This window comes from Alligator mississippiensis, chromosome 7 (genome assembly GCF_030867095.1).
Source record: "Alligator mississippiensis isolate rAllMis1 chromosome 7, rAllMis1, whole genome shotgun sequence".
Taxonomy (NCBI): Eukaryota; Metazoa; Chordata; order Crocodylia; family Alligatoridae; genus Alligator; species Alligator mississippiensis.
The window spans coordinates 28,374,467-28,400,550 of record NC_081830.1 but is presented as its reverse complement, the minus strand read 5'-3'; the positions used below and the strand labels follow the sequence as shown (position 1 = coordinate 28,400,550).

The following is a 26,084-nucleotide window of genomic DNA, read 5'->3' as shown; positions in this document are numbered from 1 at the left end:
TGGACAAGGGAGAAGAGATCGACGTCCTGTATCTTGACTTTAATAAAGCCTTTGATCTGGTGTCCCAAGGTCTCCTCAAGGAAAAATTGGTGAGCTGTGGTGTTGGCCACATCACAGTGCAGTGGCTGGGGAATTGGCTCTGAGGATGCACCTAGAGAGTGGTAATCAAGGAAAGTAAGTCATTGTGGTGCACCTTGGCCAGTGGGGTCCCCCAAGGCTCCATCCTTGGGCCCAGACTCTTTAACATCTTTATTAATGATTTAGACATTTGTGTTAGAAGGGGACTGGCCAAGTTTTGCCGATGACACTAAACTTTGGGGTAAAGTGTCCACACCTGAGGATAGGCTGGTGATCCAGGCCAATCTTGACAGGTGGAGAAAATGGGTGGACAAAAACCTGATGGCATTCAATACCGAAAAATGCAAGGTACTCCACCTTGGGGGAAAAAAATCTGCAACATGCTTATAGGCTTGGCAGTGCTACGCTTGCTAGCACCACAGCTGAAAGGGACTTGGGGGTCACGGTTGATCACAAGATGAATATGAGCCACTCCTGAGATGTCACAGCTGGTAAAGTGAGCAAAACTGTGGCTTGCATCCATACATGCTTCTCAAGCAAATCCCAGGTTGTCATCCTCCCACTGTGCTTGGCCTTGGTGAGTACTGGAGTACTGCATCCAATTCTGGCCTCGACAATTTAAAAAGGATGTGGAGAAGCTTGAGAGAGTCCAGAGGAGAGCCACACACATGATCAGAGGGCAGGAGAACAGGCCCTGTGATGAGAGGCTGAGAGCTACGTGACTTTTCAGCCTGGAAGAGCTCAGGGGGGACCTAGTGGCTGCCTATAAGTATATAAGGGGTGTACATCAGGATCTGGGGAAACACCTGGGCTTGTTCTGTCCTCAGTGCTGGACTCTGCACTTGTCCTTGCTGAAACTCATAAGATGTCTTTTGGCCCAGTCCTCCACTTGGTCTAGGTCACTCTAAATCCTATCCCTACTCTCCAGCACATTTACTACTCCTCTCACCTTGTTGTCATCCACGAATTCTATGTCATGTTCCAGATCATTAATGAAACCATTGAACAAAACTGGTCCCAGGACTGACCCCGGGGCACTCTACTTGATGCCGGTTGTCAACAAGACCTTGAGGCACTGATCACTACCCATTGAGACTGACAATCCAGCCAGCTTTCAATTCATCTGATAGGTCATTCATCCAACCTATACTTTTTTAGCTTGTTTGAAAGAATGCTGTGGGAGACTGTATCAAAGCCTTGTTAAATTTAAGGTATACCACATCCACTCTTTTTCTTGAATCCACAGAGCCAGTCATCTTATCATGGAAAGCTATCAGGTTGGTCAGTCATGACTTGTGCTTGGTGAATCCATACTATTTCTAAACAGCTTCTTCTCCTCCCCATGCTTGGAAATTGATTCCTTGAGGACCTGCTCCATGATTTCTTCAGGGGCTGAGGCGACTCTGACTGGTCTGGAGTTCCCTGGATCCTTAAACATGGGCATTATAATTACCCTTTTCTGTACTTACAGAACCCCCGCCCCACCCAATCACCATGAGTTTTCAAAGATAATGGCAATGGTTTTCAAATCACATCTGCTAACTCCCACAGGACCTTTGGGTGCATTGCATCTGGCCTCATGGACTTGTAAACATCCAGCATTTCTAAATAGTCCCTAACCTGTTCTTTCACCACTGTTGGTTCTCACCTCCTCCCCGAACTGAGCAGTCCAGTGCAGTAGTCTGGGAGCTGACCTTGTCTGTGAAGACTGAGGTAAAAAAGGGCATTGAGTACTTCAGCTTTTTCCTCATCTGTCGCTAGGTTGCCTTGACCATTCAGTAAGGGGCCCACACTTCCCCTGATCTTCCTCTTTTTACAACCTTCCTCTTTTTGCTAACTTATTTGTAAAACCCTTCTTGTTACTCTTCATGTCCCTAGAACTCCAAGTGCTCTTTAGCCTTCCTGATTTCATCCACTTATACATATATCCAAATGTTAGTTTTGTATATAGGTTATTCTCTGTAGCACTGTATACTTCTAGACAGAGGTTCTAGAATATATGGCAGTTTGCTTTTTTCTTTCTTTTTTTTTTTTTTGAAATACCATTTTTGGAGGGGAAAAAAACAAATCCCAATGCTGTGCTAAGTCTTTCTATGAAGTTTGCCTGTATATCACCAGCATTAGTTTGAGGATACTGATAGGACAATGATTTCAGAACTATTGTATGAAAGACAGGTAGTTTCTTTGTAGAAAACTATTAGGGACAGATCCTCTTCTATCTCTCAGGCTCCTTAGTGTGATCCTAGTCCACACTACTCAAGCCTTTGAGTCCCTTTAGTCTCTCCCCATTCATTGCCCCAGGTTCAGGTATCAGGCCTGGTTTCTGATTTAGATAAAAACATGTGGTGCTACTATTTTTAGACTAAATCCCCAGGCCACAGACTCTCCATCTGGTTCCCAACTGAAGCTCAGCTGGGTGTGATATCTGCTAGCATCCACCTTCAGGAGCTTGTTATAGCTATGGCAAAAGCTTGCAGTGGCATATGGAAATTAAGGGTGAGATCTTATTCCACTGCTTATGCAGGCACTATCATACTCAAGTCATTGGGAGATCATTTAAGGGTCAAATTTTCTAACACACATTCAACTTACCCTGAAGACAAAATCACAGAACGGGGCAGGGAGGCCCCCTGCGTACTGCGTTATTTTACAAAGTTTTAAGCTGGGTGAAATACAATTGCCCTTTAGGTACCCTTTAGAGTGAAATAGGATTTGGACCAAAGTCTGAAGCAAAGTGTTCTTTATTAATTCCTGAAAAGGTCCAAAATATCAAGGTTAAACAAATGTCGAGTTGCAGCAAGGGAAGTTGAGATTAGATATTAGTAAAAACTTTCTCACTATGAGCGTAGTGGAGCACTGGAACAGGTTACCCAGAGAGGCTGTGGAATCTCCATCTCTAGAGGTTTTTTAAGAACTGGGCAGACGAAGCCTTGGCTGGGATGAGATAGTTGGGGATAGTCCTGCTTTGAGCAGTGGGTTGGATGAAATGACCTTCTGAGGTGCCTTCCAAACCTGATTTTTCTATGATTCTGTTGTAATGCTTGGTGCACATTGCTAACTGTGGCCTTGTCCAATTGTTTGGGTCCTGGGGTTCCAGATAGCTCTACCCTCTGCTCAGCTCACCAAGGAGTGGCCAGAGGCTCCCTTTACAATGGAAAGACCTTGCAGACTCATAAATAACTATTTACCAAATTTAATTATATACAGGAGGTAATTGGTACATGTCAATAAACATTAAATAATATCAAAAAGCTTGGAACTCTCTATTTACAATACACAAGGTTGAGTCTATACAAGAGTAACAGTTGATAACTATTTACATTGAAAGGATGATCAAATCAATGACTACATAGCTAATAACCTAGGCACCATGTTAGATACTCAATATATTAAGTCTCTAATTAACTATTCACAACCAATAGCCAATTACCCTAACTTATACCCAATGATTGGAGGCAAGGGCAGTCCCTCACTCCTCACATCATACGCTTGCTGGTTGCAGCTGCTTCAGGTTATCCATGCAGGCCCAGGCATCTCGCAGTCTGCAGAAACCGTTTCCACTCAGATTTCTGTAAAATACACATTCTCCTCCACGCACTTCCGTGTGCTCTTCTCTGTCTGGGCACAGCCGCTCCAAGCCTGCAGAGCTATTTACACAGGTGAACACACAGTGGGAGAGCAAGCTGCCATTGCCTGGCCAGGGAGCACTTCTGGGCTTACTTTCCCTTAAGGCACTTGGGCACATTGAGGCTTCCACTCAGGTCACACCTGCCTGGGTCTAGACCCACACAGGCATCCTGGGGCCTTTCCCTAGCTGGCGTCTCTTTCCGCCAAGCTACCCAGTCCTACCACAGCCCTTTCCACAACTACTCACACAGGGGGGTTTATCATACTCTTACCAACCTCCAAGTCGCCAAGCCCAGTGGGGAATCACCGTCCCACTGTCCAGGAGTTTCCCAGGGCTGTGTCCCCACCCTAAGGAACTTGTTCAGCTACTTCACTTGCTCATTCTAGGGGTATTTCTGTCTTTGATAGATTTCCGGTGTGCTTTCATTCTGGTGCGCAGTTGTTGTTTGGTCTCTCCTACATATCTTCCATCAGGGCATTTGGTGCGTTGGATGAGGTATATTACATTTCTGGAGGTGCAGCTGTAAGATCCTGGGATGCTGATGGCTCTGTTGTGGGGTGTAGTAATTGTGAGGGTGGTGGAGATGTGTTGGCAGGTTTTGCACTTCTTGTCATGGCATGGTCTGGATCCTTTTGGTGTGTTCTGGGCTTGAGGAAGTTTGCTTCTGGTGATGAGATTGGCGAGGTTTGGTGCTTGTTTGAAGGCTTGGATGGGTGGCTTTGGGAAGATCATTTTAAGAATAGTGTCTCTTTCTAGTATGGGTTGCAATTTTTTGAGGATTTTCCATACAGGTTCAAGGGAGGGGTGATACATCATAACCAGTGGTGTGCGATTTGTGGGGGGTTTTCTTCTGAACTGCAGCAGTTCTTCACATGGTATCCAGGTGGCTCTTTCAGTAGGAATGCACTCAATGGAGGTTGGAACCAAAATGATTTTGAAAATCTCCCTGGATTTATACCTGTATCTTTAGGTACTGAAGTGCTTTGAAAAATGTGCCCCAATCTATTTTGGTGTCTCTGAGAACATCAATGTAATGTACACAGAAGGGAAAGGACTGGGTTCTTGATAATGCGTGGGCAAATTAACTCACCTTGACACCTTTCTTTATTGCATTTGAGAGACATATGCACAATATCCTAGTCATTTAGTTTTGGGGAATATCAAGATGAAAGAAATGTTTTCACATGCATTGCTGGCTTTCCAAAGCTAAGAAAATACATACATAATCCCGAAACAAGAAATATGAATTAAATAGATAATATTATCCATAGGAAAAACACTAGGTTTTTTTCCCCTCAATGTTACAGTGTTTGGCTGAGAACTTCTAGCTTTTCAAAACAAAAAAATTTCAGTGAAATAGAAATGACCAGCTGTATTGGCAAAATATTAAAAAAAAGCAAAAAAAAAAAAAAAAAAAAAAAAGCCAGGTTGAGTCAGCTAGCCACCAGAAGCCTTTTTGTAGGAAAAAGACAAGGTGAAATATACGTAGACATGATTCTTTCAGTGAATCTGATATCTTTTATTAGACCAACTGAAATAGTTGGAAAAAAATTTTTTAGCTAGCTTTTGGGTTAAAAAACCCTTCGTCAGGATGAGGAAGTCTCTGCAGTTGATGTGTGCTCTTCCTGGATGGAATGAATAAAAAAGCAGAGGCTGAGCTGGTATGCATGGATCCTGCTGGAAGAGAAAAGGCAGGGCCCAGTGAAAAAGTGCCTAAGGAAACAGAGGGGTAGTAGAGGGGGAAAGCCAGCTGTGGAGTGGGCAGTGGGGAGAAGGAGCAGATATGGGAGATGGAGAGGAAAGGAAGGTTAGAGTCACTGGCTAATGGGATCTCCAGGAGTGGTAAGTAAAGGAGACCAGTGGCTGATCTATGACTCTACCCTTGGTGCCCCCTTGACACAGCTCTCAGCATCCTCCCTACCCACTTGCCACCCATCACCTAGGGTGACAAAATTCTTAGTTACGGCTCTGGCAACAGCCAAGACAGACTGATAAAATGAACTTTTCCCCATATATAATGGGTGACAGCCACAGCTGGATATCCAGACTGATGGGCTTCAGTCCCATGTATGGGAAAGGGGAGGGATTCCCACAGCCTGGGGTGGCCAGGAATCAGGCTAGGAGTAGTAATTTTCTCTGAACTGTAGAAAGTCCTTTGAAGGCTTTCCTGAAAATAATGACTGAGTGTCAAAATCTGAAAGGAAGATTAGAGAGTGGTAGCACTGGCCAAGGTATAGGAGCAGTTACTACAGGTACTAGAGTTTGAAGTGCTATGGACCTAGAGATTGTGAGGAGTATGTGAAACATTTTTGCAGTCCATGGAACTGAAGGATTCCAGAGTCAGCATGTAATTAATAAGGTTTGGGCTGAAATTCACCAAATGGCAGTATGAACTGTGGCTGTACTAGAGGCCCCTGTAGGAAAAAAGGGAAAGTACTGACACACAAACTATAGGATTAGGGACAAAATGTATCATGGGTATTAGCATGCACTCAAGCCAAAATGGTTTAAGCATTGATACAAGAGAGAGCATGTGAAAATGGGAAAATGAATAATAGGGTTCAACCGCCAGAGGAACAGAGAGATCCAGTTGTTCCCATTGGATGGTTGCTTGGCTCATCAGCTTAGAGCCTGAGAGAGGTCACAAATGGCTTCTTAAGCAACAGTCATTTGTTCAGTCAACAGGATGTTGAATATGTAACTGTGAAAGAAAGTAAAGTAATTTAGAGCATCAAAGCTGGTATCTGATGCAGTAGTTAACCACTGAAAGCCTCACAATTGATGGCCAGGTTCACAAGGTTTCAGTCATAGGAACCAAGACCATTTCCAGCAATTGGACTACTGACTTGGAGCCAATGAAGTTAGGCATGGGGCAAAACAGTTCAAAGTCATTTGCTAAGTTTATTACCAAATGTAGGTTATTGACTTAGTGTGTTAATGTAGAAAAATCCCTTTGGAAAGGGATATTGGAGTCCTAGTGGACTCCAAGATGAACACGAGTTGTCAGTGTGATGAAGCCATCAGAAAAGCTAACAGCACTTTATTGTGCATCAGCAGATGCATGACGAATAGATCCAAAGAGGTGATACTTCCCCTCTATCGGGCGCTTGTCAGACCGCAGTTGGAGTACTGCATGCAATTCTGGGCACCGCACTTCAAGAGAGATGTGGATAACCTGGAGAGGGTCCAGAGAAGGGCCACTCGTATGTTAAGAGCTTGCAGGCCAAGCCCTATGAGGAGAGACTGGGGCACCTGGACCTCTTCAGCCTCCGCAAGAGAAGGTTGAGAGGCGACCTTGTGGCTGCCTATAAGTTCATCACGGGGGCACAGAAGGGAATTGGTGAGGACTTACTCACCAAGGCACCCCCAGGGGTTACAAGAAATAATGGCCACAAGCTAGCAGAGAGCAGATTTAGACTAGACATTAGGAAGAACTTCTTCACAGTTAGAGTGGCCAAAGTCTGGAACGGGCTCCCAAGGGAGGTGGTGCTCTCCCCTACCCTGGGGGTCTTCAAGAGGAGGTTAGATAAGCATCTAGCTGGGGTCATCTAAACCCAGCAGTCTTTCCTGCCTATACAGGGGGTTGGACGCAATGGTCTATTGAGGTCCCTTCCGACCCTAACATCTATGAATCTATGAAAAACATGTTGAGTCAAGAGTAAAACATGTAAATGAAGAAATTTATTACGAAATCACAGAATGCTGATAAATGAAGGTAGTGGGAGGTTGTTTATGAATGGTCACCTTCTGTTGCATGTTGCATATGGTGCTGATAGAATCATGGAATCAGAACTTAGAGTTGAAAGGGGCCTGAGGAGGTCACATCTAGTCCAACCCCTGCTCAAAGCAGGACCATCCCTAACTATCCAAGGCCCTTCCTGCCTAGGTCTTAACCTCCAAAGATGCAGGTTCTGCCACCCCTCTAGGGGACCCATTTCAGTGCTTCACTACCCTCCTACTGAGAGAGTTTCTCTTCATATCCAACTTAAACTTCCCTTGCTGCAACCTGAGACCTTTGCTCCTTGTTCTCATCCACCATCAGTGAGAACAGTGTAGTTCCATGCTCTTTGGTACCACCCTTCAGGTAGTTGTTGGCTGCTATTTAATCCCTCCTCATTCTTCTCTTCTCCAAACTAAATAAATGCAGCTCTACCAGCTTCTCCTCAAAAGTCTTGTGTGCAAACCCCCTAACCATTTTAATTGTCTTATACGGGACTCTTTCCAATTTTGCCACTTCCTTTGTGTATTGTGGGGCCTCAAACTGGACACAGTACTCTGGGTGTGGCCTCACCAGCATGAAATAGTGGGGAAGAATTACTTCCCTTGATCTCCTGGTAACACTCCTACAAAAGAAGCCCAGTCTGTCTTTAGCCTTTTTCACAAGAAGGGCACATTGTTGGATCATATTTATCTTATTGTCCACTGTAACCCCCAGGTCCTTTTGTTGCCCTGTGGGGTCAGGCCAACCCTCAGGATCTCAATATTGTGCTATTAGACAGGAGGGTGTAACACAATTGCACATATACAAACACACAAATCAATTGGGTGCATACACACACACACTACCAACTCAGGCACATACACATCCAAACCAGCCTAGGCACATGAATACCTATCACCAATTCAAACACATGCACACTACACACCAAAAATTAGATCAATCAGTTGTCAATACCCACACATGGATCATTAATTCGTATATCACACACACGATGACATATATACACATACATACATGTGTGTGTGTGTGTGTGTGTGTGTGTGTATTCACCAGTGCACACACATACCACCCACCTACACATACACACAGGTGAATTCCTAACTTGGATGGTACGGTAAGTATGTGTGTGTGGGGGGTACTTGGGATATCTGAGGGAAGGTTAAGGTGAGAGAGAAAGTGTAAGAAGTAAAAATTGCTGGAACCGGGATTAGAACTGGTAAACTAGGGAGCATCTGGGCTGAGGAATTGAGGCTTGGGGTTACTTAAGGTCAAGTAGCCCCAAGGTTACTTGACATCACTGGTACAAGGGAAAAAGCTCGGTGGCAAGGAGGAGAAAGCCAGGAAAGAAACCGAGGCAGAAACCTGGGAGCTTGGGGTTGGAAACTGAGGCTGAAAACTGAGAGCTTGGGGCTGGAAACTGAACCAGAAAGCTGGGAGTTTGGGGGGATGGGGGTGCAAATACTTGGTGGCAAGGAGGAAACAGTCAAAACATGGACAAAAACTGAACTTGGAGTTTCAAAATAGCAGGTTTATTAAACAGACAACACACTACACAGCCTCATGAAGTTATTGGTTCACACACACGCACACACGCACACACACACACACATGCACACACTCACAATGTTATCAGGAGGAAGAGACTCAGTGGAAGGGTTGGAGTCCAGGTGGGGAAGAGAAACAGAGTCTAAGTCCTTGGTTGAAGAGAAGGTGGGGGGTGATAGGTACCTGTCCAATCTGGAAAGGGGTCTTTGTCCAGCAGGTGTTGTCCAGAGGGGGGTCGCCAGCAGGGCCTCTGGGTGGATAGGTGGTGTGTCATGGTGCTGGTCCAGATGGAGAGGGCATCACAAGGAGTCAGTCTTCACTACCCCTTCTTATGGGGCAGACTACCTCTGATCTCCTATGGGGAGGGCCTGTCCAGGTAAGGTCAGCCCTGTTCCAGAGGGCTCCAGGTGTTCTTACTGAGCATGTGCAGCCTTGACACAATGGTGGGTTGCCTCATCTTTTGTTTCTTGAATGCTGAGGGTGGTTCCAAGGGCAGGGTCATTGGTCCATGTATTGGTGTTGATGCTTTGGTCATTCAGAGGGAGCTATTGTTAGACCTATTGCCATTGTCTCTCAAGTACCCGCATTTGTCCCCATTCATTCAGGAACCAGGTTACATAGGACGGGTAGTATGAGTCATAGGCTACATCACAAGGCATGGGAACAAGATGCAGACTTGACAAACAAAATGGAAACTTTGACTGTGTAGGCCTAAATCATATAGTACCAATAAAACAGTAATATAGAACAGTAAAAATCAATATAAACATAATTATTATATAATACAAAGAAGGAGAAAAACAAAACAAATACAACTTGCTACCAAAATAAAATGCTGAAGCTTATCTTATGTCTTAGCTCACTTATGCTTATCTATAGGGAATAGAGAGGGAGAGAAAAAGTCAGAAATGATGGGGAAGGGGAGGGAAAGCAATAGGAAAAACCCCCAAACTGTCGGTTTTGCTACACATTTCTGAGGAGCTGCCGGTTAGCCAGTCAGGCTCTAGCATGGGATTGTTTTGTCCCAAGTACAGGAGTTTGCATTTGCTCTTATTGAACCTCCTAAGGTTATATTTGGTCCAATTTGTCAAGGTTCTTCTGAATCCAAGCCGTACCCTCCACTGTAAGTACTACTCCCCACAGCCGAATACTATCCGCCTACTTGCTGAGGGTTCAATATAACATCTTCATCTTCCATGTTGTCGATGAAGATATTAAACAAAAGGGCCTAACAACCCCTTGGGCACTCCATGTGATACTGATTGCCAACTAGACATTTAACCATTGATCCTTTGAGCTTGATAGAATCACAGAAGATTAGGGTTGGATGGGACCTCTAGAAGTCATCTAGTCCAACCCCTTGCTCAAAGCAGGACCATCCCAACCAGATCCTTCCAGTCAGGGCTTTGTCAAGCTGAGTGTTAAAAACTTCCAAGGATGGAGATTCTACCTTCTCTCTAGGTAACCCATACCAGTGCTTCACCACCTTCCTAGAGAGAGAGTTTTTCCTAATATCCAATCTAAGCTTCCCTTGGTGCAACTTGAGACAGTTGCTCCTTGTTCTGTCATCTGTCATCACTGAGAATAGTCCAGCTCCATCCTCTTTGGATCTGCCCCGCAGGGAGTTGAAGGCTGCTATGAACACCCCCCCCTCCAGTCTTCTCTTCTGAACACTATAGAAGCCCCGTTCCCTCAGCCACTCATCAAAAATTATGTGCCCAAACCCCTGAATCATTTTTGTTGCCTTCTGCTGGACTTTTTCCAACCTGTCCAACTCCTTTCAGTGATGGGAGGCCCAAAACTAGACACAGTACTCCAGATCTGGCCTCACCATGCAGAAGAGAGGGTAATAATTACTTTCCTGTCACAGGGCACCCCAGTGCTCTGCTCCTAGGGAGTAGAAACTGCCAGGGAGAGAGAGAGAGCCTTAGCCGGACATAACGAGTGCAGCTGTGCGTTGCCAGGGATAACGAGCACAGCTGCGAGTTGCCGGGGCGGCTAAGGTGGGCTGGCTGTCGGTAAGGGGCAGGGCCGGGCCCTGGCTGAGGCCAGGCTGGCAGTTCCCTGCTAGCAGCTGGAGAGGCAAGAGCTCTCGTGGCCAGGATATAGAGAGAACTCTGATTGCAAGTATAGTTCGCGAGAACTCCAGAGGCTGGGGCAATGATGATGTTGGTAGGGCCCAGTGCCTTGTGTTTTGGTTATTGCCAGGAGGCTTGTGTTTGCTTTAGAGTCTGTATTACACCGGTGGTTTGGGTGAGGCTATAGGGGTTGGAGGAGGCCTCATAGGGACCCCAGAGAAGGAGGGGCCCCAGCGCTGGAGGAGGGTGCAGCGTACTCATCGGGGACTCACAAGGGAGTGGGAGGACCCCGGCGCCAGTAAGGGCGCAACTTGCGGGGTGTGTAGACCCCAGCCCCAGAGAGGGGGGGCAGCACTATTAGGGAGCCCAGTGTGGATGTAGCAAGCCCCAGAGAAAGGGGCGCTATTGAGAAGCTCTAGCAGGGGCGTAGCAAGCCCCAGAGAAGGGGGCGCTATTGAGAAGCCCTAGCATGGGTGTAGCAAGCCCAGAGAGGGGGCGGCACTATTGGGAAGCCCTAGCGTGGGCGTAGGAAGCCCAGCATGGGCACAGCAAGCCCCAGAGAGGGGGCAGTAAGCCCAGTGGGGGCACAACGCCCTAGGAAGGGGGCAACTCGAGGCCCAATGAGGGCACAGCGAGCCCAGAGAGGGGGCCGCACTAAGGAGAGGCACAAGGGTGAGCGTAGAGGTCTTCAAAGATGGTGATTACATCTGCGAGGCTTGGGCTGTGGTATTGGGGAGGTAGGAGCTGCAGAGAGCGCCCCCTGGCATCGAGGCCCTAAATGGGCAGCCTCCCGCTTAATTGACATCTTAATTGAACCAATTATCATCAAAGGCGTGGCAGGCGAGATAGGAGGGTGGTTGCCCAGAGACAGGTGGGCGGGCCGTGGAGATCGGCCCAGAGAAGGCCCCCTTGTCACATTTCCTTTATCTGTTAGCATCATTCCTACTAATGCTGCCCAGTGTGATATTGGCTTCTTTGGCAACAAGGGCACACTGTTGACTCATATCCCTCTAACTAGCCAATTGCGCAACAAAAATGACCGTGGGGTGGGGAGCGGGTGAGGATGGAGCCCCAGGCCCCAGCTACCCACTGAGACCCTCCCCTTTCCTTCCTCCTCCTTGGGGTCTAGGTCCCCTCCCCTCCTCCCCGCCACAGCAGCAGGGGAAAGAAGGAACAGGTCTGGGCCCGGTGCAGAGGAGGACCAGGTCCGAGAGTGGGGAGAAGCAGGGTTGCCACAGTGGGGGGCGCTAAGGGGGAGAAGTTGACCCGGGCTTACCCAGCGGCAGCAAGGAGACAGGAGGAGCAGGCTCTGGGCCAATGCAGGGGCCCGGGAGTGGGGGTGGAGGCTTGCTCCTTCTGTCCCCTCCCTCCGCAGCTGCCATGTTAGGCTGGACTGGCCTGGGCCGGGCCCCAGCTTGGGCTCTCTCGAAACCCCCTGCATTGGGCCCGAGCCCAGTCCTCCCCTGGCCACACCATCACCACTGACGCCACAGAGCGCCTGCTCCTCTTCCCCCCGCCCCATGTTGGGCCGACTTGGGAATGGGAGAAGCAGGTTCGGGGCTGACACAGGGGAGGGGGTGGGGGACGAGTGGGTCTGGGCCCAAGGTAGGGAAGAGGCCTGGTCCTTTCCTTCCCCAGCTGCTGTTTCCCTTGCCTCTGCCACAGCAGGCCAACTTCTCACACCGCTCGGGCCTATTCCTCTCCCCCCTGTGTTAGGTGTGGGCCCACTCCCCTGCTCATGTTGGACCCAGGCCCACTTGACCCCTTCCTGCATTGACCTTTGGCCCACTCCCATCCCCCCTGCATTACCAGTGCTGGTCTTGCCCCCCCACTCCATTCCCTGTGTCCCCACCATCATGACGGGGGGCTGCCTTCTGTCAGAACCCTTCTTTGTGCTGTGATTGGCTGTTTGTCAGCAAATCAGAGTGCAACTAAAGCATTATGGACAGACAGATTGGACAGACGGACAGATGTAGACTTTTATAATATGAGAACTGTCCACCATAACTCCCAGGTCCTTTTCTGTAGAGCTACTGAGCAGCCAGTTGGTCCCAAGCCTGTACTGGTGCATGGGATTTTTCTATCCTAAGTGCAAGACTTTGCACTTGTCCTTGTTAAACCTCATGAGATTTCTTTTGGCCCAATCCTCCAATTTGTATATGTTTCTCTGAATCCTTGCAATATCTTCCTACATATGTATTACACCCTTCAGGTTGGTGTCATCCGTGAACTTGCTTAGTGTGCAATCCATCCCAACTTTGACATTTGTTAATGAAGATGCTTAACAGATCTGGCCCCAGGAACAACTTCTAAGGCCCTTGATTTGTTAGCAACTGCCAGCTAGACATTGAGTCATTGATCACTACCCTTTGAACCTGTTGATCCAGCCAGGTTTCTATTAAACTTAGAGTCCACAAATATCCAATGCATACTTCCTTAGCTTGTTTGCACAAATGTTATGGGAGACTGTATCAAAAGCCTTGCTGAAGTCAAAGTACACCACATCCCACAGCTCTCTCCGGGAAAGAAGGTGGACAGGGCCATTTTTGCTGCTGCCACAGAGGGATCAGACCACCCCCACAGCACAGAGCCCTAGACATGTGCTCGGTTTGTCTATGTGTTAATTCGGCCCTGGTCCTTGGTTCAGGCAACAGGCCTTGTTTCTGATTTAGGTGAAAGCATGTGCCCATACCATTTTTAGACTAAATCCCCAGGCCACAGGCTCCCCATCTGGTTCCCAGCTGTGGCTCAGCTAGGTATGATGCAAGCTGCTAGTGTCCACCTTCAGAAGCCCATGATAGCCATAAGAGAACCTTGTAACGACGTCTAGAAATAAAGGGTGAATTCTTATTCCACTAATTGCATAGGTACAATTCCATTTCTGTAACACAATTTCATCTTACCCTAAAGACAAAAATCACAGAAAGGGGCAAAGAGGACCTCGTTTGCCAATGCATTATTTTTCAAGGGCTCAGACTGCAGAATAGGAACTCACTTAGGTGCCCTTAGGAGTGAAATAGGATTTGGACCAAAGCCTGAAATGAAGTATTCTTTATCCATGCCTGAAAAGGTCCAAAGCATCAAGGACAAACAAACAAAGGTCAAGTTGCACCAAGGTAATCTGAGGTTAGATATAAGGAGAAACTGTCTCACAAAGTGGGGAGAGCAGCATTGGAACAAACTACCCAGAGAGGTGGTGGAATGTCCAGCCTTAGATGATTTTAAGATCTGGGCAGACAAAGCCTTGCCTGGGATGAGATATTTGGGTTGTCCTACTTTGAGCAGAGTAGTAGAAGCTGAGTAGTAGAAGATGTCCTGAGGTCCTTTTCAACCATCATTGTGTATATTTTAGGAAAAGATATTAACACAGTAGGGAGCAGAGATACACACTCCCTGCCACACATGCACACAAGCACACACAAGCTTGGAAAGGGAAATACATATGGATTCAGAATCTACATATCAGCATTCTCTTGTGCTGAATTCAGTTGTGCTAAGGTAATAGGATTAGAAATGTGAAAAAAAATAGAATTTGGGTGTTGACTTAATGTAATAAAATATTCATGCTCAGAATGACACGTGATAATTTTAGGAGAGACTTAAAAACATAGATAGGAATACAGAGGGAGAGGTGGTTGCAAATGAAAATTATGTACAGAGATACGGAGATGCATGAAACTATTTATAAATTATTTCTCAGTTGTTGTTTTTTGTTTTAACTGTAGTTTAGCTGTGTATACACAGAAGAGGCTTATTTAAAAGTCATTAACCTACCTATGGTCTTTCTCAAAGCATCTTTCACATCCTTGTTCCTGAAGCTGTAGATGAAGGGATTCAACATGGGGATGACAAGAGTATAGAACATAGACACCACCTTATTCAGACGTGGAGAAGACCGAAAACCTGGTTGGGTATACATAAAGGAAAGAGTCCCAAAAAATAAAGCCACAGCTACCATGTGGGAGGAGCAGGTGGATAAAGTCTTGAGCCTGCCCTTGGTTGAGCGAATCCTGAAAATGGCATAGGTGATGTAGGCGTAGGAGATGAGGATGATTCCTGATGTGCTCACTATGATGAGGCCACACAAAACAAACAGCACCAGTTCATTGATGTGCATATCTGAGGTGCAGGACAAGTTTAGCAAGGGGGGAACATCACAGAAGAAATGGTTGATCTCTTTAGGCCCACAGTAACTGAGTGCAAAGGTGAAGCTGGTTTGCACTAGAGAATTTGTGCTGCCACCTATATAGGAGCCCACGATGAGCTGAATGCAGACCTTTTTGGACATGGTGACAGGATAGAGGAGTGCGTTGCAGATGGCTATGTATCGATCATATGCCATTGCTGCCAGGATGAACGTTTCTGTGCTGCCAAAGAGAGAAAAAAAGAACAACTGTGCAGCACATCCATTGTAGGAAATGGTTTTTCTGGCTTGTAGGAAGGTGGCCATGGCTTTGGGGGCAATGGTTGAGGAGTAGCAGAGGTCTAGGAGTGACAGGTTCATGAGGAAGAAATACATGGGGGTGTGAAGGCGAGGGTCAATTCGAATGATGAGAACCATGATAGTGTTTCCTAGGACAGTAGCTGTGTAAATCACAAGGAACAACACAAAAGGCAGCACCTGAGTCTCAGGTCCTTTCCCAAATCCCAGTAGGATGAATTCTGTCACGGCTGTGTGGTTCACCTCTCCTGTAGACTGCATAGCTCATCTCTCCTGTTTGGGGAAACAAAGGATAAGGATGAAGAGGAAAGTAAAGTAGCTAAACAGATTGCAGAATGCTTAACATTGTGACAGAACCAAAAGTTACTTAATCCTCAGCTTAATGAATCTACAGCAAGTCTGTTGAAATTCTGAGTTTTTTAGAATGAAGCTATTTCAACATATAATTTCTCCATATATTAAAAATTGGTAAAAGTGAGATAGGGATAACATTAGCACAATCTTCCAGTGTGTCCTGCAATTCACAGGGCTCCTTTTGGAATGAAGTGTTATTCAGACTTCTTAGGTGTGGTTGTATGAGGCTGTCAGACTGTACATGAATATATCTTAAACTGTGTGCAACACCTGGATGCAGGGTGACTATATTCAAGCTCTAAACCCTATATCTTTATATGAACTAGAGAATATTTCTATCTATGGATGGCAGGATGAACAAACACTCAAAAACACTCAAAAGAATGAGTCCACCCATTCACCAGATGGCAGCTTAGGAACCATGGCACACATACTGTAGGCAAACACTGAATTGGCTGCATTCAAGACTTACATCCATGGAATCTCAACTCAGTATTAGTGAAATGAATGGTTGTTGGAACTAAGAAGATTTTGAAACTCTTGCCTACCTGCATCTTGAGGTACTTTAGTGCTTTGAAAAATGTGACCCAAACTCCTTTGGTGCCTCTGAAAACACCAACCTCATGTAAGCAGAAGGAAAGGACTGGGTTTTAAAGACTGGCCAATAAGTTCACTCCTATTACTTGCTTTTCTACATTCACAGAGACATGCACAATATGCCTCATCTTTTTGTTGTTGGGAATTCCAGCAATTTTTTAACAGAATATTGGGTTTATTATGAAATAAAAATATTCAGATATATTGCTGGCTTTCCAAAGTGAAGGACATGGATAGATACATACATAAAGGCATAATACCCATACAAAAACAAAATTACATTAACTTAAGAATGTTGTACTGAGGAAGAAAACTAGTTTTGTGTTCAATATTATGAAGTGTTTGGATGAGAAAAGTTACTTTATCAATGAAAGGTAAGAATTTAAGTCAAAAAGGGTATGAACAGCTGTATTACCAGGATATAAAAATGCAAAAAGTAGCCAGGGAGAGACAGCATACACCAGTTCACCAGAAGCCTTCTGGTATGGAATAGAGAAGGTGAATGAAATGTCTTCTGTATTTCATCAACATTTTTCTCATTCCAAAACACTCTCAATAAAACCTTCAAGTTACTATCTGAAAGGTACCTGAAATGAGACTTACCCTGGCTTCATTCAACTCAGTTTCTTTTGGAGCCTTCTGAAACCCCCTCAGATGGTCTTGTATCCAAGGGTTGGCACCTTGCACTGCCACCTACTCCAAGGATTGGAGTAGTAAATTTGCTGTAACATTGCTAAATGACCTAGGATATGAGATTATTTTCTGCCAAACTCAAATGCTGGGACTGTTATAACCAGTATATTGAAGGGAATGGTTTTAAATCTGTCCAAGTGGCAGAAGTTGTGTAAGGGGAGGAGAGTGCTACTTCCCTTTGTCACAAAGGGTCTTGAGCTCTCTGGAGGAAAGGTGCTGTGTGAGCCCTCAGGACTGCAGGGAGGTTCTTCCTGGTGACAAAGATGCATTTTCAGTCCAAGCCCTTTTGACCTGTCCAGGAGAGACCTAGAGAGGCACTAGATAGAAGTCCTTGGATGAATGCAGTGAAAATGTTCTCTCATTTAGATCAGCAGCAGTTAGACAAAGCCAGTGTTAATGTCCTCCTGGGGATACTGTTCCTTCTCCTCTACTCTTCCTCTGTTTGTCTTGCCTGACCCTGAGGCTGTGAGTGCTCTGGGACATGGACTGGAGAAGGATGTGAGGAGCCCAATGTTTGTGTTATGGTAGAACAGCAGTGTAGTGGAGTGGGCTTTGGGCCATTCTTCATCATGTCCTGGAAGTAGATGAACTGGATCCATTTACAGCCATGTTCATTGTTTGGGCTGTTTTCTGGCTGGCAGAGACCCTGACTTATAGTTTCACTCCCTTTTTCAGAGGAAACCTCCAATCCTCAAAATTTCAGGGCCTGTCCCACAAGCGGGCAGTTCTGTCAGTCTGCATGTCCTGAGGCTGCATGTCCTGAGGCACCCTGCTGATATTGCCCACTGTACAGAAGAGGAGATACTTCTCATCCCAGGATTGAGAGCAAGACCTGTGTGTCCCCAGGGCCTGTGCTTTCCCAGCAAAATGCTGCTGGAGGAGAGAAAGCTGGGGCCAATGAAGAAATGGCTAAAGAAAGCAGAGATCTTAGAGGGGGAAAGCAAGGCTGGGAGTGGGCAATGGGTAGGAGGGGAAGAGGTCAGGCCTGAACAGCAAAGGAAGCAGAGAGGCATTCTGGGTATTGTAAGAAAAGAGACCATAGGCTGATCCTGAACTCTATCCTTGGTGTCCCCTGCCACAGCTCTCAGCAGTTTCCCTGCCCAGTCACCACTTGTCACTCAGGGTGACAACATTTGCGGTTACAGCTCTGGCAACACTCAAAACAGACTGATAAGCTGAAGTGTTGTCCAAGTGTAATGGATGAGCAGACACATCTCGACATCCAGGCAGATGGGCTTTAGGCTCATCCACAGGCAACGTGAGGGAATCCCATAGCTTAGGCTGGCCCAGAGTGTGTAGGAGCTGAGGGATTCTGGAGTCAGCAGATAGTTAATAATGTTCATGCTCAAGTGGATCAAGTGATGGGATGAATTGTGGCCAGACTAGAGGCCCTTCTTGGTGGAAAAATGGAAAACACTGACCTATGAACTCTATGATGTGGGACAAAATGTGTCATGGATATTTGTATGAACACAAACCAAGGTGGTTTGAATGTGATGAGATACAGTTTGTGTAATGGGAGAGTAGACAAGAGTATGGGTGGGAAGGTCCATGGTGAGCAACCCAGTTAGGTCTGTGTTCCCTGACAGCTTGTGAATTTTATACTCAGGTCTGTTGGGAAAACAAAAGATTTCTCCTGCTTATTTTGCACTGGTTGCCGCAGCAGGAGTGTGCTGTAATCAGACGGTATTGTGTCACAATGATTATTTTATGTAGGGAAAGATTGAATATGTTTTATTTATTGTGTCAACAAGATGTTGAATATGTAGCTGTGATGGAAAGCAAAGAGACAGAGAGAAACGGCTGGTGCAGTAGTCAGTCATCCAAGGCCACACAATTGATAGCCATGTCCACAAGGTTTCAGTCATAGGAATCATGACCATTTCCATTAATTGGACTATTAACTTAGAGCAAAGCAAGTTAGGCATGGGTGAAGACAGTCCAAAGTTGCATGATAAATTTATACCATACGTAGGTCAATCGTGTACTGCATTAATAAACAAAATGATGGTAAGTCTACTGTAAAATACTTAAATGAAGAGGTCAAGGAAATTTGTGACAAAATCGCAGAATAGTGAGGAGTTAATGTGGTAGGAGCCTCTGTTTCAATGGTCTCATTTTGTTCCTGGTGTGTTTAATTTGCTGTTCAAAGACACATAGAGTGAAAATACAGGTTTCCTTCGCCAACCATGGGTTTGCGTATCCATGGTAATATTCTGTATACCATTTTGGCTACCACGGTATACAGTTTTGACTAACCATGGTTTTCCGTTCCACTTCCATGGTCACATTTTGTTCATGGTGTGTTTAATTTGATGTTCCAAGACACCTAGAGTGAAAATATATTAGAGTTGGAAGGGACCTCAGGAAGTCATGTAGTGCAACTGCATGTTCAAGGCAAGACCACCCCACCTATATTATGCCTGCTGAGGCTTTGTCTGCCCAGCTCCTAAAAACCTCCAAGAGTAGAGATTCTGCAGCATCTCTGGGTACCTTGTTCCAGTGCATCATCCCCCTCCTAGTGAGAATGTTTGTTCTAATATCCAACCTAAACTTCCCTTGCTGCAACTTGAGCCCTTTGCTGCTTTTTCCGTCATCCCCCATCACAGAGGACATTCTAGCTCCATCCTCTTTGGTACCACCCTTCAGGGAGCTGAAGGCTGCTATTAAAGCCCCCATTAGTGTTCTCTTGTGCTGTCACAGGCTGGCTAGGCACTGTGAGTGTATCAGCCATTAGGCTGCCTGTTTTGGGATTGAGGAGGCGAGTTGGGAGTGAAGTAAAGGCAAAATTACTTATAGCTTAGCATACAATGGTTAACAGAAAGTTTAATGTGACAAACAGCTAGTACAGTAATAAAGAGCTAATAGTGAATAGACAGAATGACAAAGAGTTCCTACATGGGGTTGGCAACTTATCGGCAGTCCCTCTATGCCAGGTGCGCACCAAGTTGTTCCAGCGATGTCAGGTGTCGCCTATCAATGCTGTCCGAGGGGTCACCAGGAAGGTCCCTTGGTCAGGATCTGGTCTTCGCTCACACTGGGAGTCCGGGGTCCAGGCTTGGTGCAGCGATGGTCCTTCTGTCCAGTCCTTTTAACTGGTCACTTGACATGCACGTTCCTTTATACCTTAACTTACGCTAATCTGCTGGCTTTAGAGCCACTCACAATCTTGCCCTATAGCTGTTACCCTATGGATCAAAAGGTGTTAGAAATTATCATGAAAGGTTACTGCCCAAACTCGAGTTCACCCAATAAGCAAATTACACCACATTACTTTGAGGTTTGAAATTAGCATTACCTGCCCAAGCTTAACCCCTTGGTTTCTCATTCCTTGGATTCCTAGAAATATGCTATAGTAGGTGGTCAGATCTTGTTATGGCTGACCTTTAAAAAACGTGTTAGATCAGCTAATCTTGTAGTCCTGCTTATTTTTGGGGCCTAGTCAGTCTTATGATCAGTGCAAACAGTTAGCTTCAACACTTTGGCTAAATTGTGACAGACAAATTCCACTTGCGGGTTGCAAACTTGCAAGCTTTGCATTAGCTAATCTTAACTACTAAACAATTGCCTGGATGTCTCCAAGAGCATATATTTGTTGCTCATGATAGTATCCTTTCTGGTTCTGGCCACCACATTGTGCACACTAAATATGCCCAATTCCCTCAGCTTCTCCTCAAAAACCATGTACCCTGGCACCTGAACTATTTTTGGTGCCCTCTGTTGGACTCTACTTGTGCACCTCCTTTCTATAGTGGGAGTCCCAAGACTGGACAAAATACTCCAGTGGCGGCCTCACCAGTGCAGAGTAGAGAGGAATAATAACTTCTCTTGATCTGCTGGCAACAATTCTACAAAAGCCACCCTGTATGCTGTTAGCCTTCTTAACAAGGACACTGCCGAATCCAGCTTACTGTCCATTGTAAGTGCAGAAAATCATATGAAAGCCGGATTCAGGATAATGACTGGTATTCAGAACCTGAAAGGAAAGAGAGAGAGAGAGAGAGAGAGAGAGAGAGAGAGCGAGCACTGGCCAAGGTTTAGGAGTAGTTTAGTTGGGGCACTGGAGTCTGAAGTGCCATGGACCTAGACATTGTAAAGAATGAGCTAAACAGCTCAGCTGTCCATGGAATGGAAGGATTGTAGAGTCAGCATGTCATTAATAATGTTCAGGCTGAAATGCACCAAGTGACAGTATGAATTGTGGCCTGAGTAGAGGCCTGTAACAGGGCACTTGGGCTGTGTGTTCCTTTAAGAGGGCAACAGCCTGGAAGGCCACTTGCAGGTGGCCAAGAGGGTGGATGAAGGACTCAACTGACCAGCAGCAGGCCAGGCTGAAATTATATGAACACTGAGTTTGAGCTGGTTAGGCCTTGTTGTCCTGAGAGTCCTGAGGAGAGGAATTCTTAGCAGCACAACATCTGGGTTCCTGAATTGATCGTGGCACTGAGCAAGCAATATTGCAGCCTGGAGAACAAGAGAAAGGTACTGTGATAAAGAGAGGTGCGTTTTTACATGCAGGTGGCCTTTATTTTATGTTAGTCCCTTGCAGAGATTGGGGCCTGCGAGTGGGCCTAACTGCTTTATTAAGTTATACTGGTGGCTTAATTTTGAGTCCAGATGGGGCAGGCTCAAAGTCCTCTTAAAGCTGGGGTTTTCAATAGGCCTGTGCGAAGTGGGCAGTATTCAATTCAGATTTAGATTTGGCACAATTTGGGGGACAGTGATTCAATTTGCTGATTCAGATCACTGTCCCAATTTGATTCTGCCAACTCTGAACCTGAAGATTCAATTGTGATTCAGAGAACCAGTGTTTCAGCCATAGATACAGTTTAGACATTTTTTCTATGTACCTCGAAGTACCAGGCTCAGATCATGAATGCTGTGATGATGGGGCTGATGGAGCGTCTCACAGGAGTGGCGGGTGAGGGGAGGGGGAAGGGTCCCCTGCACACTTAGAGGTGCATTTGGAAGCGGAGTGGAAGTACTTCCGGCCCACTTCCAAGTCCACTGTTGAGCACGCGGGGATACCACCCCACCCCCCGTGCCTCCCTGGCTCAGCATTCGGCCATGGGAGGACCCTGTTACTCAAATTGCCAATTGCTCAAATCATGAGTAAGACTTTATAAAGGGGGATAAGGCAAAGTGCTGTGTTTATTGGTCACATGAGTTAGACATAGAGGTTCGGGCACACCATTCATACAAACTTACACAAATCGTCATACACATCATTATACACAGGCATACACATACACAACAACCATTTCATCCACACATATACCAGATATAGTTACCAGCAATAGTTGCTCAATATTAGCCCAGGGTGGCCAACCCAGGCTTATTGCATAGATGATGATGGTTTGAAGATAGCAGATTTGAAGGTAATAGCTGGAGCAGGATGAATGATGCATCTGTGCTCCAATGAAACAGCAGTAGAGAAAGAGACGCACCCAGCTTGGCATTTTCAAAGTGTTCTTTTATAGGGATCGGAATCCTTTGTTTCAGTGCTTTGGGGGTTCTTTCATACCCAGATTCTGTTTTTGCAGTTGTTTTTCTTTTGTCTTCAGCTTATCTTAGCCTTGAAGCATTCTTGTTGCCTGTCTGGTAGAGTGGGATGCATCATTCCTTTTCCACATCGTATTCTTTGTGCCCTAAAAGGGATTCTTCAGCCATTTATTAATTAGTTTACTGACTAGTAACTTACATTCGGTGCCTTGTTGCTTACATAAACAGGTAAATCTTCTTTTCTCATGTCTATTCCATTCTCTCACGTTTTACCCATTTACACACACTCATACATAAAGGCTATGCGGAGTTCATTCACTTATGTCAGGCAGGAGGATACAAAATGGAGTTTTCAAGTTGCTTACAGTACAAGACTAACATGGTTATATTTCACTATTATTACACTCCATGTTAACATCAGCTACATTAGTTCAGTTCATGCCACAACCCTGGGTGCGACCACCAGACCCAGGAGGCATCAGTCGCCAAGCTAGGTGAGCAAAGGGGGAGTGCCCTCTATGCGCTCTGCACCGCATCCAGAAGTTGACCAGAAGTACTTCTGGTCCACTTCCGGGTCTTCCACTGAGCATGCAAGGGAGCCCCCCGTGCCCCTGTGGGACGCTCCATTTGCCCCACCATCTTAGCATTTATGAGCCATGCCTTATACCTTGACATGTAGAAAAAACATATAAAGCTGCATCTATGGCCGAATTATCAAATCTCTCAGAATCTCTCTGAATCAAATCAAAGTCTTCTGATTGGATTTGGAGAGGTTAATGGGTCTCCTGATTTGATACAGATTTGGAGATTCAGCAGCCGAATTGGGACGAATCCCCTCTGAATCGTATCAGTGACCGAAGCTTTGTACAGCCCTAGTTTTCAACCTTTTTGGAGCATTGTACCTCTGGAGGCCATGTGTGGAGTACTGTAGCCTGATGGCTGGATGTGGAGCAGGGTTTAGGGAAGGATGGCATGCAGCCACACGTGGAGCAGCACCAGCCACCATGTGTGAGCTCCCCTGCTTTCCACATCTGGCTGGGTGGGCGATGCCTGCGTGGCAGCGCAAGATGATGTATGTAGGTGCTCCATCCCCTCCCACCCATGCTTCCCCCCTAAGGCCTTCTGAAGTACCCCTGGAGCTACACGTACCCCCAGTTCACAACCCCTGATTTAGAGAACCAGTAACCCAGGAGCCCAGAGAAAGTGGAGGCCAGCAGGGAGAGCAGGTGCCCACAGGTTGAGAATGAGGCCCAGTGGGGTGTATAGAAATCAGGGAGGCTGGGAGTGGGACTAGGAATCAGGGAGGCCTGAGAGGTTTTGAGCCAGAATAGTGGGTCCACTGGTCCAGAACAGGGAGGAAAGGCAGAACAGGGTATCCAGGAGCCCCGAGAGGGGGAGATTCACATAGGACAGGGCATCCAGGAGCCCAGAGAGAATGGGATGTATGTGGTACAATGGTCTGGAAGCCTAGAGGAGCAGGCAGTGGGACCAGGCAGTGTGAGAGCTCAGAGAAGAGGGGCTGAATGGGGGACCGGGGGTCCAGCAGAGACCCAGTGTGGAAATTATTAAGATGAAGGCCCATGGGCAGCCTCCCTTACTCAAATTTTGATAAGAACAAGGTATGGTGGGCAAGTAATTGAGGGAGGGTGATGAATAGAGTCAGAATCAGGCAGGAACCACACAGCCACCAAGAGGCATTATGGCTGCCCTTGTGCCCATGAGCCTGCTACAAGGCCCTTGTAGTGGGAAAAAGTGCAAACGCTAACCCATGAAATATACAATCTGGGACAAAATATCTAATGGGTATTAGTAAGCACACAAGGCCAAAGTGGCTTGATGCAAGAAAGCATATGAAAATTGGAAAGTGGCCAAGAGGGGTAAATCCCCAGAGGCAAACGCATGGTGGGTGTACCACTTAGGTCTGGGTTCCCTGCTAGCTTGTGACTTTTGTATGTGAGGCTTTGGAAATGTAAAGAACAAAACATCTATCCAACTATCCCTATTGCATGGTTGCTTGACTGGCCAGACTTAGAGCCGGAGACAGGGCACAAATGGCTTTCCACCCTGCATAGAAACCACTTCACTATGTGCCACTTGAGTATAACACCGTTTGCCAACTTGCTCATTTTCTCCTGGATGTGTCAGCAGGTGTTTGTTCTAATCAAAATGTATCATGTGTCCCAATGCGTATTTTATGTAGGGAAAAAGGTTGAATGTGTTTTCAGTTGTTCAGTCAGCAAGATGTTGAATATGTAACTGTGATGGAAAAAGAAGAGATTGAGAGAGTTCAAGTTGGCACCTGGTGCAGTAGTCAAGCATCCAAAGCCTCACTATTGATGGGCAGGTCCACAAGGTTTCGGTCATAGGAATCATGACCATTTCCACAAATTGGATTACTGACTTAGAGGAAATCAAGTTAGGCACGGGTCAAGATAATCCAAAGTTGCTTGATAAGTTTACCAACAGACCTGTAAATCATATATTATGTTAATAATGAAAACCATGCTGAGTTGTACCTCTCAGCTCTGTGTTCCTGGGGAACCCTGGCACAGGACACAGCCTGCCTGATTCACAAAGAATTCCCCCCGCCCCCTCAAATGAAACTGATTAAGATGCAGTAGGAGACACACCTAAAACTCTCCAGATAAAGGTGACAAGAGTGAAACAACTGCCCTAGGTCTCATTTGCATCCGAGATGGAACCAGATGACTATACATTTACATGAGAAATGGAGAACAGAAAGCCTAAAGCAGAGACCGCAGTGAATTCTGGGATCAGAGAAGCAGGGGAGAGTGGCATGATGGGGAATCCATGCTCCAAATGCTAATCAACCCACTTCTACACACACCCAGCTCAGCATTTATCAGACCAATTCTAATGTGGATTTACAAAGGACTTCCCCCTCCCTCCCTCCCCACCCACACACACACACCTCTAAGTTTAATAGACATCTCAGGCCGTACATTCCCCATCCCACTATGGGAGGCCTATTTAAACCTGATTGACTAAAACTCGGTTGCCGGGTTAGGGAATGCTGATGCAAGAGACCGAGTCAGAGGGGTTATGGGCAACATTTCAACAATGGTAAAGGGTTCATCACAGCGCCCAGCCCATTGGAGTCCTGGCCACAGGTGTTGTCATACTTTTCCCGGGATGACTGGTGGATGTCTTCCTGCCCAAAGGTTATACACACTCCAATAATTGCCTTAAGTCTGTTAAAAGACTATAGTAAGATCAGGAAAAGTCATGCTAAGCTGAGGCTTGTTCACAACAAGTAAAAATCCAAAACCCTGATGCTGCAAGCTATCTATTGTTTCTGAAGAAACCATGAGATATCCCATCAGTACATCTGCTATCCATAGGAATTTCAAGCTGGCTCCCAAGTGTCTGGTTACTCCCTAACCTTATGTGTTTCCTGATTATCAATCAGTTTCTTGAGATGTTCCA

General features: G+C 46.1%; 1 protein-coding gene across 1 annotated transcript; it reads right to left on the bottom strand.

The window, feature by feature from the left end:
* Positions 1–14,548: 14,548 nt before the first annotated feature.
* LOC102575694 (olfactory receptor 9S13-like) lies at positions 14,549–15,755 on the bottom strand. Its single transcript, XM_014597750.3, has one exon. It carries the CDS (start codon positions 15,750–15,752, stop codon positions 14,802–14,804), a length of 951 nt encoding a protein of 316 aa, XP_014453236.2. The 5' UTR covers positions 15,753–15,755; the 3' UTR covers positions 14,549–14,801.
* Positions 15,756–26,084: the final 10,329 nt, after the last annotated feature.